At 47.9% G+C, this 19,269-nt stretch overlaps 1 protein-coding gene across 15 annotated transcripts in view; it reads left to right on the top strand.

The window, feature by feature from the left end:
* ATXN7L1 (ataxin 7 like 1) overlaps positions 1 to 19,269 on the top strand; it is a 255,418-nt gene that overhangs the window by 218,399 nt on the left and 17,750 nt on the right. For all 15 annotated transcript variants that reach the window (XM_081535893.1, XM_081535892.1, XM_081535891.1 and 12 more), the window contains 3 exons: positions 8,984 to 9,267; positions 12,455 to 12,537; positions 13,401 to 13,657. In XM_081535893.1, coding sequence (XP_081392019.1) covers positions 8,984 to 9,267; positions 12,455 to 12,537; positions 13,401 to 13,657 — 624 coding nt within the window. The remainder of the gene's footprint in view (positions 1 to 8,983; positions 9,268 to 12,454; positions 12,538 to 13,400; positions 13,658 to 19,269) is intronic.

The following is a 19,269-nucleotide window of genomic DNA, read 5'->3' as shown; positions in this document are numbered from 1 at the left end:
AGCACCCAGCAGTGCTCAGTGTGTGCATGGCAAGGGTGAATGAGGTGCTGTGTGTAAGGGATGGGGGGAGGTCAACAACCCCTCCCCCCCCCCGCACCTTTGTCATCCCAGTGGCTCCTCTACCAAGAATAGAAACAGCTGGAGGCTAGTCCTTTCCTGAAGCATTTGTACTGGTGTAGAGCTGATCCGCTTTGTATTGTGTTGTATGATTTAACCTTCATTACAAAGATTGGCTCATTCATCAAACACTGATTGGGCCAAGTGCTAAATAGTATGTGTGTATATGTATATATATATATATATATATATAGGATAACTCTGGAGTGATGGATACATTTGGTCCAGGTCCCTGTCCTCAGGTAGCTCATGGTCTGGCCAGGTCCCAGAGCCATAGAACTAAAACCTTTCTCTTTGATGTGATAAGTGCGGCAGTAACACCAAGGAAGGCAGAGCCAGCGCTGAGAGAGGAGAGGACCCATCAACCTGATGAAGGCAGATGGGGGCGTGTTCACCCTGAAGAAGAAGGCAGGCACAGCAGCAGAAGGAACCGCCCACCCACCGAAAGGCCCAGAGCCAGGCAGATGCACACAGTGTTCAAGGAGTGAGAGTTCCTGGAGGCTGTGGGAGAAGGTGCCAAGGGCAGGAGCCGTGTGGGGCCATCTGTGAGGGTGGACTTGGTCCGCTGGGCAGTGGGAAGCCCGCAAAGCCCTCTAAGCAGCAGGATAGCAGGGTCGGATTTGCATTGGTGGAGACGACTTGAACACAGAGAGAGGCTAGATGGAAGATCTGATGATAGGATTTTGATCCAGGTTCTGGCAAGCAGTGAGGACAGTGATGATGGGGCTTGAAGTAATGCAGAAAGGAGATGTTGATAGCGTAGAATTTTTTAAAAACACAAACTGTATTTAATTTGAGGCAAAGCATCTCCTGAGTTTGCTATAGATCAGTGTGAAGACTCAACTCTTGAAGGTTTAAACAAAATGTGCTTGGCATTCTGGATGGAGGTGGTTTGGTGTGGGACTGCCTGCCCAGTGCTGGAGTCCAACACAGAGAAGGAGGAGTAGGAAAGATGCTTCCTGGGGAAGTGCCCCTGTGAAGGAAGCTGGGAGCAGAGGCTGGAGCATTGACAGTAGCCAGGGATGCTATGCTCCGAACAAGCTTCCTGAAAGCAAAGGCTGGGGGCCTGAGCCCTGGTCCCTGCTCCCCTGCTTCCCTGGCAAGGGCACAGAAGATGTTCTTGGAAAGTCTTGTCTCTCCGAGTCAGCGTTGGCCACAGGGCTTGAGACAGGCCGTGAACGTGGTAGTGTGCTGTCTGTGGAAGGCCAGGCAGGGGCAGGCTGGATGGCTTTTAGCTCCAGCAGCGGGAGCTGGTGACCTCTGGTGGCTGCAGGTGGAAGCGCGCCCACTGGCCGCTCCTGAGCAAAGCCTGGCTACTCTGGGGGCTCCATTCTGCCCTGCAGCAGTGCTCCCTCCAGAATCCACTTGATTCCTGATCTCTTCCATCTCAGATCCTGCCCTCAAAGGCCCTTGATACCGTTCATGCCTTGCTGTGAATTTCACTGGGTACTCATTTTCATTATGAGGCTTCTCCTTCTCATATGTAGTAGGAAAGGCACTGAGCAGGTATGGTTGTTTGATCAGGGCTTGTCTTAAATTCCTCTGGGATTTATCACCGGAGGCAGCACCCCTGCAGGCAGGCCGGTCTCCAGTGCACTCCTGAGACAGCCTGTCCAGCTTTGTGTACCCTACCATGCCAGGACTCTGTTTTCCCTTCGTTATCTTCCTCTCTCCTCTGATTGCTGATTTTTTTTCCATGGTCTTGGAGCATCACAACTCCCCAGGAATGTCAGCACATTAAGTGCCCGTTGATCTCTTATTGGGTCCGGAGACTACCTCCTGAGCTCCTTGCCTTGGGAACCCCTGCTTAACAAAAGTGCCAGAAACACTAACAGAGGGTGATGCTGGGACTTCTTGCTTCTAGGGAATCTGGAGCAGCCAAGAAGGGGGCACATGCAGTTCTTCCAGAGGAAGAAACCTTAGTGCCATCACAGAGATCCCCATTGCCTCACACACTTCAGGGTTGCAGAAGACAACATGTTTATATGAGAGGAGACTGAAGTTCCTCTCACTCTTGTAGAATATGTATCCATGTGGGAACTTTTACCACTAGTCCAGGCTTGGGCAATGCCTAGGAGACTGGGACAGAGAAGCAGGTGGGATTGCAAAGCAGGGCTGAGGGCTCCTGGAAAGGGATCGAGTCTGCAAAGGCTTCTTACTCAACTCCGTCTTTTCCCTTTGCCACCCCCAGGAAGTGGTCCTCCACTCTGGGTGAATATGGAGGGCCAGTTGCTCCCACCCAACTTCTTTCCTTGCCTTCTCCTCCTTCTCATCCACCTCCTCCCTCCATTGTGGGACCAGAAGACTCAAGAGGACAAAAAGTTCTGACGGTGACAATGACTTGCACACAGACATATACCCCAGGAGCATCAGGGTCCGCGGGGGTGGTGTCTCTCCTTCTTGTTTTAGCTACAGTTTATTGAGGGTCAACTATTTGCCCGGGGACTAAGCTAAGTGCTTTATACATATTATCTCAGTTAATCACTTCAGATATCTATCATGACCTTCATTTTACTGATAAGGAAATTGGGGCCAGAGAAGTAAGGTTTTGAGATGAGCCAGGCAGGGCAGCCTCATATGCCTGACTGGGCATTGCCCTCGAGAATATCCCAATGAGGAGGCAAGGAGGCGCCAAAGCCAGCTTTCCAGGCCAGCTACCCTTCTAATACCCACAGAATTCAGATGGCTTTCCCACTAGAATGCATCTAGCAATAGAAAAGGCAGGATTCAGATCTAGATTTGTCTGATTTCAAAGCCTGTGTTCCTAACCATTATTCTAAACTCTCTTGCAACACCCTCCATTCTGTGACTTTATTAGAATGGTGATAAGGCACAGACGCCCAGTTCAGCCCTACTCGTCTTCCCTGATTTGATCTCACTTGCCTCTGGCCACCGGAGAAGGCAATGGCACCCCACTCCAGTACTCTTGCCTGGAAAATCCCATGGATGGAGGAGCCTGGTAGGCTACAGTCCATGGGGTCGCTAAGAGTCGGACACGACTGAGCGACTTCACTTTCACTTTTCCCTTTCATGCACTGGAGAAGGAAATGGCAACCCACTCCAGTATTCTTGCCTGGAGAATCCCAGGGATGGCAGAGCCTGGTGGGCTGCCGTCTATGGGGTCGCACAGAGTCGGACACGACTGAAGCGACTTAGCAGCAGCAGCAGCAGCAGCAGCCTCTGGCCACATTTACAATTTATCAAAGTCAGCTTGTTCATCTCTCCCCACCTCCTAAGGGAAAATCCCACATCATTCTTCCCAACAGCTAATCTCCTCTGCCCTCAACTGATGGACAAGGTCTCGGCCCATCACCCAAGTCACTGATGAAGATGTTTTAATCTTCTTGGCCAGTGATGGGTGCCTCTGAGTTCCACTAGGTACTGCTCTGGGCCAGCAGAAAATCTTACTAACCAATCTTTTTTCACCTCGGCTGCCAGGGTCCCTCATCCCCAACAGCTGTGTGGTCTGACCACATTTTTCCAGCTTACGGAGGGTGTGTTATGTGGGAGGGCCTCCAAAACTGCAGAGGCCAGGAGAGATTATGCCCGCTGCTTCCTCTCTGCCCACCTGGCCTTGACACTCAGCCACAAAATAATATTAGATTAATCTGGTAGATTTCCTTATTTCCTATGCTCTGTGGTTGACTACCCTGTTTTTTTTTTTGCTTAAGGTATTCACATATTGGCTTTCTGAAAGTTTTCCCAGTCTTTTTCCAGGTTGAAAAAAAATACTATGTATTCATGTGCCAGGGTTTATGTAGCTCCTCCTGTGTCTGTTATACCAAGGTAAGACTTTATAGCTCTGTTATTTAGGCTGATTCTTAGTGATTGCCTGACTTTCAGACTTCAAGAATGTCCCACCTATTTCTTCAATTTAAAAAATCTAAATTTGACATCATGTCCTGATAGCAACCCCCAGAATGCATCCAAGAGAACCAAATAGAATTCCTTCTCTGCAGACCTTTTAAAGTAGGGTCAGTTCCTCTTGACTTGGGATGACTTACCTACTGTCCCTGCTTAGAAGACAAGAGGCTGAGTGAGATGACCCTTTCAAGGATTGGCCAGTAAATCAGAGATCCTCAGAATTCTGCCAGGCCAGAAGCACAGGTTCATGGGTCTTTATTGAAGGACTTGGTGGGAAGAAATCAGACAGCTGAGAACTCTCATCAGACATGTAATCCACAGCACGAATACCATATGTCCTCAGGCTCCTGCCTGTCAAATCCATCTTTCCCCTGTGCTGCTAAGTGGAGCAGGGCTGGCAATGATTTCTGCAGGCCTAAAGATTTTCTAAACCATTCTTACAAGGCTTATCTGTTGATGATGAAAGGATAAATCATGATTAGCAAGAAAGCAGAGCTGGCAGGGGAGCAGCTGGCCCTGTGACATGTTGGTGGCCCTTGAAATGGCATGAGAAGATTCTCCACCTCTGCTCTTTTGCAGACATCACTGGGCAGGGAGGTGAATCTACTCAGGGCCAGGAGAACCATTTTTCTTAAAGTCAGAGGACCCTCCTTGGTCCAGAAAGGTAAATTCAGACAGGCCAAGTACCCAGGAAGAAGACACAGGCAGCTGAAGCAGCACTGGTAGAGCCAGCAAGGAAGGGAAGGGAGGACTGTTCTCGACTATAGGATCCCTTCTAGGGAGCTGAGACAGAGATGCCGAGATAACAAGGAGATAAGTGCTCCCAGTAGTAGTAGACACAGCAGGGGGACCAGCTGCAGCCCTGAGCTCCCTGAAAGAGTTCATCCCAAGCGAACAAAGCAGGCATTATGAAAGCAGCAGGGAAAGATCAGGGACTCGTCCTTCCCTTTCAAATATTGCTCCTCAAAGAAAGGACATGGTGAACTGATAAATGCAACTAATTGTGAGACCTGGGGAAGTGTGTTAAGTGCACACCTTAAGACTGAAAGGGAAGGAACTTGAGGGGCTTTGGTTAACCTTAGGGAGAGCCAAGCAAACAGACTAATAAATTGCTTAGTCAGTCATCTGGGTATTGCCAACCCTCCACCCCACTCAACTCCTAGCAGGAAGGTGTTGGAGAGCCTATGATTTGACACAGAAAAGGGAAGAGATGCCCAAACTGTGACAGCAGGGATCAGAATCTTTTGACTTCTTTCCAGATGAAAAAGTTAACCTGTTATTCAGGGTCTGTTGCCTAGGGCTGGAACACTGTGTTTATTGACTGGGAGAGGTGATGGCAGAGGAGTGAGGGGAGTGAGAAAGGGGACAGTGAGAGAAAGGAGAAGATCGTCTTGAGATGACAGTGCCCAGGCAGTTGCCCTCCTCACACATGCAGGGGTCTGTATGTATATGAAACAGGACCTGGGGCTCTCTGTAGAGTCTTATGTTAGCCAGAACTGAGAAAAGATGGAAACTTTGGAGTTGGTTTTCAAAATTGTGAGCCACCATCTTGCAGTCATTTCCCTCTTTGTTCATTCATTTGGGATCTGGGGGCTGTTGCCAATAGGACTGAAGAAAGGAGACTGGATGGCTGGACTGATGGCTGGCATTTATGCTGGGATGAGACTGGTGAGGTTAACTAGGAAGGATCTACACTTCTCTCTCTCTTTTTGCTCTCTCATTTCCTCTGAGGATGTATTTGACCCTTCCCGCTATCACTGAGCTGACTGCCTCCCAGTCTTCTCTTAATTCCCAGAAGTACCATCTCAGCTCAGGCAAGAAGCAGGTTGCCTTGAAGGGGAAGCTCAGAGCCTTTGGGGAAAGAAGGGATAATACAGAGAAAAGGATCAGGGATGGTCCTCAGGCGCTCCTCCTCTCTGTCTGTAGCCCTTCTCCATTAGCTAGTGGACAACCTTAACGTTCCTATCCCATCAACTCAATCTCCCTTCTCTTTCTGCTGCCAAGTGGCAACTTACATGACTTCAGGGGTATTTACTTAGTGGCTCTGTTCCTTACTGACCCATCTGGTCTTTAGAGCTCTTTGAAACATTCTTGATCAGATTTTCTTCACTAACATCTCCCCATTCCAATCCCAGAGGACCACATATCAGCCTTCCCTTCTTTTTACTGATGGGTGTTAGTTTCACATCCCATCTATGGGCACTAGGGTTGAAGTCCAGCTGGAGTTCTGGAAGTGCTGGCAGTAGAGGGTGTGAGTGGACCACACTCACGTAGTGGATAAAATCTCATATTAGGAGATCAGTCACACACATTTGCCGGTCTGGCATTGTTCCAGTGGCTCGACCTGGTGCACATGTGCTCGCCTGGCTGCCTTATGGGGCTCACTGGAGCTAGACGGTGACCTCAGGGAAGAAACGCAGACTGTGCTATGAGCATCTGAGGACCACTTGACTCCTTTTTTATGTTTATTTCAGTTGGTACAGTTTCTCTGGATCATCCTGTCCTGATATCATCTCGGTCTGTTAAGCTCATGAGTACTCACTCAGCATGTGACTTAGACCCATAGGAGACAAGAGTGGATCTGGAACGTGAAGGTCTTAGTTTCCTTTCCTGAACTCACTTGGCTTCACAGGGAAGTATACGGGAGGAGGTCACTCATGTGCTAGAGAATCTTCTCACCTGGCTATGAGTCCATGTGTGCATGTCAACACTTGAAGTTTCCCTTTTTTCCTAAAGAAGTAGAAGTCAACAGGTTAGAACAAGGGTGACAAATAAATCAACAAGAGCTTTTTAAGCAGGTTCTTATATTTTTTTTAAATCAGGATATTGGAGAATAAGCTACATGAGTTTTATAATTTGTGGGATTTTTTTCCCCTAGTTTGTGCATTTAAAATTTTTTGAACTATGGTGAAACACACATAACAAAATTTCCCAACTTAACCGTGTTTAATGTACAGTTCAGGAGTGTTAAATGTAAAAAGGCTTGCAGAACTGCAACTTAATACCCACTAAACAACAGCTCCCTTGCAACCACCATTCTGCTTTCAGTCTCCATGAACTTGAACTCTAGGTGCCTCATACAATTGGAATCATGGAGTAGTAATCTTTTTCTGACTTGCTTATTTCATTTAGCATAATGTCATCAACCTTCATCCATGTGTCAGAATTTCCTTCCTTTCTAAGGCTGAATAGTATTCCACTCTATGTATCTACCACATTTTGTTTATCCATTCATCCATCAGTGGACATTAAGGTTGCTTCCACCTTTTGGCCTTTATGAATAATGCTGCTAAGAACATGGTATACAGATACCTCTTCACCACTCTGCTTTCTGTAATTTGTACCTTTTAAAATGGAGTGAAGGAACGAGCCTGGAAGAATTTAGTATCCCACAGCATCGCGTATTTTACCATTTAGAAGAAGTCAGGAATGCAGCACCAGGCAATCTCTTTTGCAGCTTCTTAGTGTGTTGACTTTTCAAGGGCTTCTTGTGCTGTTCTTCAGCCATAGGATGAGTGCTTTGAGAATTGCCATTAACTAGAAAGTGGTGGCAGTGTAGCTTTATCTCAGTGATTGAGACGCTGATCAAAGACAGAACTGTCAGTAACTTGGTGTCTTACTTAAAGCTGCTGTTGCAGTTTCCCCTCACGTGGGGCTTGAGGTCCCACCCCACGCTTCCCCACGCCAAGAAAGCACGTGGTCTTGGGGTGAAGTCTGAGGTTTGGGAGCAGTGTGCTCCACCACTGAGTGCCCTTCTCACTGGCAAAGGCCTATAAATAACATCCAGGATCCTGTTTCAAAGTCAGAAAAGGGGCAAGGGCTAACAACAACAACAAGGGCTGAGGGGGTTGCTGAAATAATTTCATGAACAAATTGATCAAAGAAATGATCTGTGAATGAATCTTGGAGAAGGGAAAACCAGCCAGCCGTGAGGACAGATAAGACTCCTCCCCTGCAAAACCAGCATGTCTTTCATGCCCTTCATTGTCTGCAGGCATGTCTGAGCCCTAGTTTAGCCCATTTGGCATTCAGAGAGCTAAGTCGGCTACACTCTCAGCTCAGAGATGACTTGAGGGTGCTGAAGTGTTTGCATTCCGCCCTTCTGCAAGGAGGAAAGGGAATCTAGTTCAAGAACCAAAGCAAAGCTTACTCATCTCATCTCATCCTTTCAGACCCCGAGAAGGAGTCCTCCACCACCCCCTAGACACAGGGTCTTCCAGTATGAAATGCACAGAAATCAAATGCATACCCATTACAGGAGAAATGGCAGGGAAGCAGGGCTAGAGTGACAGATTCTGAAGAGCAAACATATACCTTTGTGCTCTGTCTTCTTAAAATTCATCCTCTCACCTGCCAGCCTTGAGAATTGCCTATTTACATAACTAGCTGCCTAAAATGGAATATTAGATAATGTTCCATGGCGGCCCATCCCTGGGACATGAGTGATCCAGGAGTCCTCTGACAGCGCTGAGTGTGGCCCGCTGGCCCATAGCCCTGCCTCCATGTACTGTGAGCCTGTCAGCACTCCAAGCTGAGCAGATGTCAGGCCCGGTCGCCCGGGGGGGAGACCAGCCGAGCAGCGGGGGAGGGGGCGTGATTCAGCACGCGGCTCCATGGCACACCGTCTTCAGGGACAGACTGCACCGCTTCCTGAGCTTCACAGCAGGCACCCTGTTCTGCCCAAGGTGCTGTCTTGGAAACTGCTGACAAAGGGGACAGAGGAATGGGGGAGCGACAGGATCTATGGGGACAACCAATCCAGGAGGTAATCAGTCAGTACTGATGCCATCCCTGGCATCATGCCAACCTCACATCGCCGTCAGTCTTTTCTGAGGCATGCATCTCCCTCCCATCAAAACTGGAATCCTGCTGCTCACTTATAAGAGGAGTATAAATAAGTGATAAGGAAGTGTCCTGATAACGATAAGCAGGGATATCTTCTCAGCAGACCAGATGTATCAAAGAAGGCAATTGTGTGTGTGTTTGTTCATTTATTTTTCAGTGTTCCGGTTCCCGTAGTCAGTTTAGAGAAAATTCCTAACCTAGTGAAGGCAGATGGTGCCAATGTCAAAATGAACTCTACGACCACTCCTGCGGTCCCCTCCTGCTCCACCTCATCCTCTGCTGTCTCCACCCCGCCTGTCGTTAAGCCGGTCTTGATGTCCAAGTCAGTGCCACCTTCCCCAGAGAAGATCTTAAATGGCAAAGGAATTTTGTCCACCACCATAGACAAGAAACACCAAAACGGCACCAAAAACAACAACAAGCCTTACAGGAGACTTTCAGGTACGTGTCTGTGTTCTTTGAGTCTGGCTCATGATCAGACCACAGCTGAGTCGCATCCAGAACTAGGGAGTGATGCGATCATATAACTGAGCAGGTCTGTTTCAATTTAAGGGGAACACGGAGTTTACCTACAAACAGGAACTCCCATCTCAAAATGCAAGGGAGAACTGATTCTCTTAATCCCGGGCCAGATTGATGATGGCTGGGCTGAGTTAGCTCAGCACTTAGCAGGAGTTATCCTGGTGTTCCCAAGGCAGGAAGCTCTGCACCCCCACAGCACTCCGTGGATTCGGAGGGTTTTGTCCTCGCTCTGACAGGATAAACCGCCTCTAGATTCTGAAAAGTCTCAGGGCTGCAGACTTGGATAGCCCACTGTGATATCTCCCGGTAGCTCAGGGGAGGCTTGGGGCAGTCACATTGGTGCTGTCTGCTCATCTCCATCCTTTGGTCTCATTGGTTTCCAGGTCCATTCTGTGGTCTGGGGCTACAGATGCCTTTCCCACTTAAGCAGACTGGAATTCCCACTTGGGAACACTTGGACTGGCATAGCAGATGGGTGCTGAGAGGTCTCTCTGCAATCTACTTGGTTGTCAGAGTAGGCACTCAGGAGATACCCAGAAAGGTGCACATGGCCAGTCCTTAAGTCAGTGGTTGGCCCTCGGGTCCCCCAAGTGGATGGTATTTGCTTTTTGTTTGTTGTGAAAGGAAATCTGGCAGTTTTAGTTTCTCCAAAAGATCAAGAAAAGCTATAAATTTTATAACTTCTTCATACACCCTGGGCATTTATCAGATGTTAACCAGAAAAAAGAAAATACAGTTGATCCTTAAACAATGCAAGGATTAGGGGTGCCAGCCCTCCACGCAGTTGAAAATCCTCATATGGTTTCTAGTAGGTCTTCTGTGTATGCGGTTCCTCTGTATTCGCAGGTTCAACCAACCTCCAGTCGTGTAGTACTGCAGTATATACTACTGAAAAATATCTGTGCTCGGTCCAAACCCAAGTTATTCAAGGGTCCACCATACAGAGAAAACTGCCCTGTGAGATAGAAGCTGTGTCCTCTGGCGTGAACATAAGTGCCCCCAAGAATTGTGGGTCATTTTTATTTTTTACTTTGTATTTATCTGTATTTCAGGTTTTCTCTTATGTCTATAACTTTTAAAAAGTTTGGGTCTGAAAAGTACCCTGTGCCCAAAGCATTCAAATGACACAGTTATATTACCCTGAAAATCTCTCCATGTCCTATTCACCCACTGTCCCACAAGAAAGGCAGAGCCTGTCACTGTCTTTGGCGGGGGGGGCCTCTCTGTGTGGACAGAGCCCCCTGCACCCAGCTCTCTTCCTGCAGAGAAAGGTCACTGTCACTCTGCAGAGGAGGTGGTGTTCCTGAACGAGCTGGTGGATCTGTCTGGGCGCAGTGAGGCTGGGCTCCCTCGTCCTGACAGAAGCATGACTGTGGCTTCCAGCCGGCACCTTAATCTGAAGTTGTTTAGGGATTTTTTTGTGTGTGTTTGTTGGTTTTGCATTTTGTTGGTGGTTTTGTCTCATTGGGTCTTTTGCTTATTTCTCTCTCGCTTTCACATTTGGCAGCCAGCTCCTGCCCCCAGCCAAACAACCTGTTCAGTTCCAGGCCAACACGAGTGCTGGTGTGGATCTGGGCACGGGGCTGACTTCACCAGGCCCAAGGGAAGGAACTCACACCAGGCGGCCTGGGGCCTGGCACCCAGACCCTCCTTGGTGGGCAGAGAGGGCTCATAAGAAGCAAACATCTCCAGGCCTAACAGTTTTCTCTTCTTAAAAAATGAAGCTTAAGAAAAGAAGACAAAAGCAAAAGAAAGGGGCAGGATGAATTTTGATAGCCAAGCAGGAAATCTGTCTTGGATCTGAGAATGGTTTTATTGCAAACATCATCATCACCACTGTTGCAACCACCCCACAGCTCCCAAACCTTCTTTTAGAAATAGAATGCATTCATTTATTATGGTCAGATTTTACTCCAGCAAGTTCAGACAGTTTTTCAGGCAAGGTAACTTCTTTATAGCTTGCAGCCATTGGAGGCCCTGAAGGAGACATGCCACCAAGTTTATACATGCCCCTCCACCCACCCATCCACCTCCCCACCCACCCGCACTGCTGCCCATCTCTGTGAATGCCCAGAAGAACCGTGTCATTCCTGCTCTGCAGGACTCAGGTGCTTGCTGGGTGTCTTCCGGAAATGGCACAGGCCATCAAGAGGTGGAACTATAAAGCTTGCAGTGTCTTTAAGAGGTTGTCTCACAACCGTCCATTTTCTAGGGGAGGAGAACATTTTTGTAGCCCAGAAGGAAGAAGGATCCAAAATGAGCATAAAAAGAGCAGGTTCCCTAGAAGTCACCTCGACAGGGGCCATCAGGACTCCAGTGGAAAGGCAGGAGCTGGGGAAAGCCTGCTTCCCTCAACCATCCTTTGTGCCGAGGGGACTGCTTGCCTGACTCATTCCCTTCTGGAGCACCAGGCTCCAGGCCGGGGGCAGAGCAACTGTGAGGCCAGCAGGCCCTGCCCTCTCTACACCTGCAGGTTCAGCCTCAGCGTAAAGCCCATACCTGCCCCTGTCTACATGTTCCTGAATCGGGGAAATCCGGGCAGCAAGGCTGCATGGAAGGCCTTGTGCTGAGGACTTTCCAAAGCATGAGAGAGGCAGGTCACACTGACATGTCAAGGAATAATTTCCCACTCAAATGGCTCAAACTATTAGGAAAGCAGGGCAGTGTGGGGGAGTGATGTATTCCTGGAGCTACCACAGGGGAGAAAGTGGCCCCAGGGCCCTCCAGTGGCTCTGCCCCGTCTGCAGCCAGCTTTGCCCAGAGGTGCCTGGGGAGATAGATGTTCGGAGTGAAATAAAGCCTGAGAACCACGTGGCTCCTTTCCCTGTGCTGCCCACCCGCCCTCTCCCCTTGTGCATTCCCATCCCTACCACATCCCCACCAAAGCTGGACGTGGGAACTCTTGGGTTCAGAGAGAAGCGCCATCTTCCCCCAGCGGTTCTGGAAGCATTTTGGCAGCCGGTTGGAGGGAAAAAAAAAAAAACAGATTGCCTGACAATGTCTCACTTGTTGGTGCAAATGTGCATTTTTTTTAAAATGTAGTCTTAATGCCAAATCCTATTTAGTCTCCTTTTTTCTTATATTTTTTGTTTGTTTCTTAAACCAGAGAGAGAATTTGACCCAAATAAACACTGTGGAGTATTGGATCCCGAGACAAAGAAACCTTGCACAAGATCCCTCACCTGCAAGGTATTTCTCTTTCCATAAAAAATACTTCCTGCTCTCGCTGGGGCCTTTGTCGAAATGTTTGCATGCCACTCTCTGCACACGGCAGGGTGTGGAGCCTCGACACGACCCCCAGCTGCTCTTTGTAAGGGAAATGCTTTCTTCTCTTCCATGGTAGCAGAGTGCCTGCCTCAAGCTGGCTGGCTTTTTAAGAAGGAAAAAAAAAAAAAATAGGCTTCCCCTGTTACTTGTGAGGCCAGACAGTAAATTGTATTTATAGGCACTCACAGGCGGTTCTAAACCCTGCTACGTTTTAATGTATGCAGGAGCAGCGCGGCGGCGGCGGCGGCGGCAGCGCCCTGAAAGGCAGCCCCGGAGGGGAGGACGAGCCGCCGCGCCCCTGATCCGGCCGCACCGGGGTGGCCGGGGGACAGCTGACCCGAAGCGGCCACCCGTGGGTAGCCCCCAGCCCCGTATTTCATACTGAACTGCTAGTGCCTCTTGGGACGGAGGCCGTGGCCCTCTCCGCTTGGTGTCTCTGTGTGTCTGGGCCAAAGCGAGCCTCCCATCTGCACCTGGATTAACTCCAGCGTCCTCACCGGTGCCTGTCGTCAGGGAGGTCCTCAGGGGTGCAGCGCTGAAGCTCGTCATCTTTGGCCATTTTTCGGAGGAAGCTTTGGCTCCTTAACGCCAGGAGTGTAGGGCACGGTTGCGTTTTGTGTGGTCTCTGCCTCTTCCCAGCCGCAGAACAGGAGCTGTTGCCTTGAAGTTGACTTTTCAAGCACCTCTAAATTCCCATGAATTGCAGTTTCTGAAATGGAGGGCCTGGGGAAGCAGGTTTATGTGCTGATCAAAGAGGCTGTGCTTTCCGTCTCTCTTCTCCTTAGACTCACTCACTAAGCCATCGGAGGGCAGTCCCAGGCCGGAAGAAGCAATTTGACCTCCTCCTGGCGGAACACAAAGCCAAGTCCCGGGAAAAAGAAGTTAAAAATAAAGAGCATCTCCTGACTTCGGCAAGGGAAGTACTTCCCAATCCCCCCGGGCCAGCGCAGGACTCACTGCCGGGACCTTCAGGGAGCTTGGGCCCAGAACCTAAAGTCGCATCCCCTGCAAAATCCAGGCCACCCAACTCTGTGCTTCCTAGGTAAGTCCTCCCTTGGCGATGGAAGCCTTGAGTCCATGGTCAGTGACTGCCTGGCTGGGTCCAGTGTGGTCTGATCACCTGTGAGTCATCGTGGTCCTACCTAGTGAGGCAGTTGTGAACATGAAATGAGAGAATGGGTGTGAGGGGCTCAGTCCAGTGTCTGCCACGTAGTGTTCGGTGGATTTTATTACTGTCACCATTCTCATGCTCACTATGGCCATCGTTGCCATCATTGTCATACCTCATAACAGACCCAAATCCGACAGCATGTGTTTCCACAGAGCAAGAGTCAGCGGGAAATAAATACCTGAAAGTGACACTCAACCACCAGGCAACTTCCTGGTTGGGGTTTGTTCGGTTTGGTGTTTTTTTGTTTTTTGTTTTTTTTTTCAATAAGTAACTATTTATTTATCTATTGGCAACACTATGCAGCATGGGGGATCTTAGTTCCCTGACCAGGGATTGAACCTGTGCCCCCTGCATTAGAAGCACAGAGTTTTATCCACTGGACTACCAGGGAAAGCCCATGGCTGCCTGGGTTTTTAGATTAGAGGGAAGCCTTGTAGAGAGGAGGGTAGTCAGCACAGCAGCAGAGCCCATTTGTTACAATATTTTGTGAATTTTCCCCACAACTTTCCAGTGGTCAGGGTGGAGGGAAATTTGGTGTGATGGAGCTGTCTGTCCTTAAATTTCCCTTCACACCGAGAAAGCTCACCTACTTCTTTGAGATTTTCTTTGGTTGTCCTGGGAGGAAACGAAAGAATAGAAAACAATGGGTACAACATTGTAAGTCAACTATACTTCAGTTTTTTAAAGAAAAGAAAAAAAACCCACTTGGATTTAGAGTGATTTAAGATCCACACGTGTGTGCTTTGACAGGCAGTGGAGTGCCGTATTGAGCCACAGACGATTTCCAGGTGATAAGACTGGGAGCCCTCACTGAGAAATATTTATTGAGTGCTTGCTCCATAAGCAAGGTACTATGTTAGGTACTCTTAGGCAGAGGCACAGAGATTAGTGAAACTAGATCCTGCTTTTCAAGAATTTAGAGTTCAGAAGATAAGACTCACATATCCACAACATCATAAAAGGGAAACATTAATAATACAGTATAAGTGCAGATACTGATAACCTCTGATGATTTTTAATGCACACACCGTGAGTCTCAAAGAGTAGTCCAGTCAGCAAGCAGGCATGAAGAGAATAGAGTTATAGAAGAAGAGGATAGAATTTATTTTTAAAGTAAAAGCAAATATTTGATGACAATTGTTACTGACCTGCCAGGATGTCTTGTGCCTTCCACTTTGGCGCAAACCTGACCAGTTTGACAGCCAGAAGCCTCCTCTGGAATCACCAACCTTAGCCTCAGACATTTGGGAAGATGGAGTCAGACAGAGTCAGCGCCCACACATCCCCATCTTCATAACCACTGTTGAGCCATTGTCTTCATCCATTTACTTGCCACTTTCCTTTCCGCCCCTCATTTTGCAAGATCCTTTTATAATGACTTCTCACTGTAATGCCAGATGTTGGTGAAAGAGATTGCCCCTGCTTTAGAGTTGAGGAGACAGTTCTACTCCAAACTTCTGGACAGGGCTTCAGTTCTATATACACTAGCTTTCATACTTCTTGGTGGCAATGGAATTATTTTATTCCCATAAAACCTTTCATGATACCTGATATAAAAGCAAACCTGCCTCCACCTGAAGCCATCTCAGCCCTGCTCTCATCACACATGTACCCAGAACCCACTGCCCATCTAAGGGATCACCTCGGATTCACTAAGAACTTCAGGGAATCCCACTTTGTATTTATTTTATTGACTTATTTCTGGCTGTACTGGGTCTTCACTGCTGCGCGGGCTTTTCGTGAACAAAGGCTACTCTCTAGATGCAGCGTGTGGGGTTCTCGTTATGGTGGCTTCTCTTATTGTGGAGCTCGGGCTGTAGGGTGTGCGGGCTTCAGTAGTTGCAATTCCCAGGCTCTAGAGCACAGGCTCAACAGTTGTGGAACACAGACTTTGTTGCTCCATGGCATGTGGGATCTTTCTGGACCAGGGATCAAACCTGTGTCTCCTGCACTGGCAGGTGGATTCTTTACCACTGAGCCACCAGGGAAGCCCCTGAAAATTCTCTTTTATTATACATTGCTCCATCGATTTTGACCGATGCAGGCACTTCACACCCAAGCAGTGGTACCTGGCTTAGCAGTGAAATCAAGGACAGCCATTAAAAAATGAAAACAGGCGACCTTAAGAGCTGCTTCTTTCTGTTTCTTTCTGTTTTAATTTTCAGGGGAATATTTATCAATAGAGAAATGCCAGGTATTTATTTTCTTTTAGGGAAACAGAAGAAAGAGAGAGGGTGAGGCTAATCAGCAAAAAGAATGTCTCTGAAAGGAAAAGGGAGGCCAAGGAGCACGTTACAAATGTTCGTAAGAGAATAGTTTTTGAGGATGCTTTTCAAGGCACCAAAAGACTCAGGGGTGAACTCTGTTCCAAAGTTAGTGGGAAATAACATTCTCTTTCGATTATTTTAGGTTCAAACAAGACCCCATGCTATCAGAGATTGAAAAGGCATGATCAGAAGTTAATGTACTCACATAAGACTTAAAACCGTTATTTCCCTCATACTGATGATATAATAGATATTTCAATCACACTCATTATCTATAATTGACCAAAAGAATGACTCATGAGTGGAATTATGATAATCCCCTCCCAAATTGTGAATTTCTCTTGTAGGAAATGCTAACAATGTGTGCATTTACTTCCTAAGTATCATTTTGGTAACCTTGAAAATATTTCCAGTTCTCATATTTTTGAATTGCAACCCATTCTTGTAAGGGGTTTCTAAAAAGGGAACTTGAGTCTAGGATTAGAAAAGTAAAAGTCAACTAGCAAGGGTTGGAATAAGATTGGATAGTGCAAGGATCAACTCCTTGTCTGCTAACTAAATGAACATGGTCATGTCTCTCAGCCTCTCTGGCCTCAAACTGCTTATCTGTCAAATGGAGCTAAGGAAAATTAAGTGAGAGTATCAAGCTCATAATAAGCACTCAGTTGACGGTAGCTGGTAGGAAGGGCCATGGTAGTCAGTGGGAAAGCAGTGGGAGCCAGTGAAGGCCTAGGAGTGACCTGGTTTCCATTCACCCATCCTCCTGGCCTCTGTCCCTCAACCTGGGGGCCCTTGGATAACATACCTATATGCTCTGCTTTCTTGCCCCCAACTCTAAGGGAACACCTTGTTTTCACCATAGAGCCCAAGGGCTATGGATAACCAGGCCAACCAAAGCCATCAGGACTCTTTGGAAAGGCAGGGGGAGGTGCAGAGGGTCGAGCTGGGCTCTAACAAGCCAGGTTCTGGCCCCCAGGAGGGAGGAAAGGTCAGCCATGGAAGTCAGTGCTGACAAGGTCTGGGCACCTTCCCCTCTGTCTCATAGATGAACACACATCTCACCCTAAAGTATAAAATGGCAAACACCAATGAATCTCAGACTGACGAAGGCAGCGGGGAAAGAGGCAGAAGGTCCTAGAAACCTGAGAAGGGGCAGAGGTGAGTCTGCAGTGAAAGCTACTTCAGTTCGTGACTCATTGATAGTATAATCACCGAAGTGGAATCCATTTCTCTCCTTGACTTAGGTTTGTCCCTGGGCTTTTCCTACCCATTTCTCAGTAGTTCGGGCTTTAAAATCAAGCAGACAGACCAAGTCTCATTTCCGCTTTTTATTAGCTTGGCAACCAGTGTCCTCATCTGAGGAATGTAGGTCATAGTTACACAGGCCTAAGGCAGTGGGTAGCTCTGATGAGAAAATATATGTGACATGCCTACACATATTATGTGTGTGTGTGCTCAGTTGTGTCCCACTCTTTGTGACCCCATGGACTGTAGCCCACCAGGCTCCTCTGTCCATGGAATTTTCCAGGCAAGAATACTGGATGGATTGCTATTTCCTACTCCAGGGGATCTTCCTGACCCAGGTATCGAACCCGCATCTCTTGTGTCTCCTACATTGTCAGGCTGATTCTTTACCACTAGGGACTCAGTTAAGGTCAGTTTGCTTTGTGTTCTTCCCCAAAGCACTTGACTGATGCTTGTGCTTCCTCAGAGTGGTGGGGGTGGGGACTTTAAGTTTCCCTGAGGGGAACTGGACAGGGACCATCATCATATGCACTGTCTTTAGACCAAACTGGTAAGTGGAGAGGGAAGGTGTGATGTAGTACTGAGGAAGAAAGGTTGGACAGCAGCTTAACACACTTGCGAGACTTTTTCCACACTTTCTCATGGCCAGTATCCCTGGTCCCCGTCACCCTCACCAACCCTTGGCTTTTCAGAGACACAGGCTGCTTCCAGCACACTCCATCCCTCCAAGTTCCACCCTGGAGGGCACCAGTCAGAGCCGGAAGGAGGTCTTGAAAGCATCCACCACTCCATCATTGCCAGGAGGGTGCGCACACCCTGAGTGACACAGGCCTGAAAAGGAAAGGATTCAGAGCCCCTTCTTTGTACACGTGCACACATATGCCTGGCATCCTTCCTTCATGTTCCTCTCTTTGCTCTCAGAGCTGCTTCTGCTCTGGAACTCGCAGTTTTCATGCTCCATGAATCTCCATGATTCTCCTGCCCTTGCCTCCTCTCTTTTGTCTGGCAACTGGAATCTACTAATTTTTTTTTTCCTTTTTGGCCATGCTGCATGGCATGTGGGATCTTAGTTCCCTGACCAAGGATCAAACCCATGCTTCCTGCAGTGCAAGCATGGAGGTTTAACCCCTGGACCACCAGGGAAGTCCCGGAACTTACTATTGAGTGTTTCAACCATTAAAAAGGGTTTTTTTTCTTTTTAGAAATATATTTTATTTTTTTTTAATTGTTAACTCTTCTATTTTTATTTATTTCATTTTTGGCTGCCCTGGGTCTTTGTTGCTTCCAGAAGGCTTTCTGTAGTCAGCGCAAGCCAGGGCTTCTGTTGTTGCTGAGCATGGCTCTAGGCATGACAGCTTCAGTAGTTGCAGCATGTGGGTTCGGTAGTTGTGGCTTGAGGGGCTTAGTTGCTCCTCAGCATGTAAGATCTTCCCTGACCAGGGATCAAACCTTTGTCCCCTGCATTGGTAGGCGGATTCTTAACCACTAGACTACCACACAAGCCCCCATATTTTTTTTTTTTCTTAATGAAACTTAATTTTTTGGTGTTGGAGAAGACTCTTGAGAGTCCCTTGGAGTACGCAAAGATCAAACCAGTCCATCCTAAAGGAAATCAGTCCTGAATATTCATTGGAAGGACTGATGCTGAAGTTGAAACTCCAATACTTTGGCCACCTGATGCAAAGAACTGACTCATTGGAAAGACCCTGATGATGGGAAAGATTGAAGGCAGGAGGAGAAGGGGACAACAGAGGATGAGATGGTTTGATGGCATCACCGACTCGATGGACATGACTTTGAGCAAGCTCTGAGAGCTGATGATGGACAGGGAACCCTGGCATGCTACAGTTCATGGGTCAAAAAGAGCTGGACGTGACTGAGCAACTGAACTGAACTGAATATAGACATGTTGTTCCAAAACCAAACAGTCCTAAAAGAGAGTGAAAAACAGTAATTCCTTCCATCCTGGAG

Source organism: Giraffa tippelskirchi, chromosome 10 (assembly GCF_054371585.1).
Source record: "Giraffa tippelskirchi isolate mGirTip1 chromosome 10, T2T-mGirTip1v1.2.pri, whole genome shotgun sequence".
Taxonomy (NCBI): Eukaryota; Metazoa; Chordata; class Mammalia; order Artiodactyla; family Giraffidae; genus Giraffa; species Giraffa tippelskirchi.
Note: the sequence above shows the minus strand (reverse complement) of the source record. Positions and strands in the feature narration are given on the sequence as shown.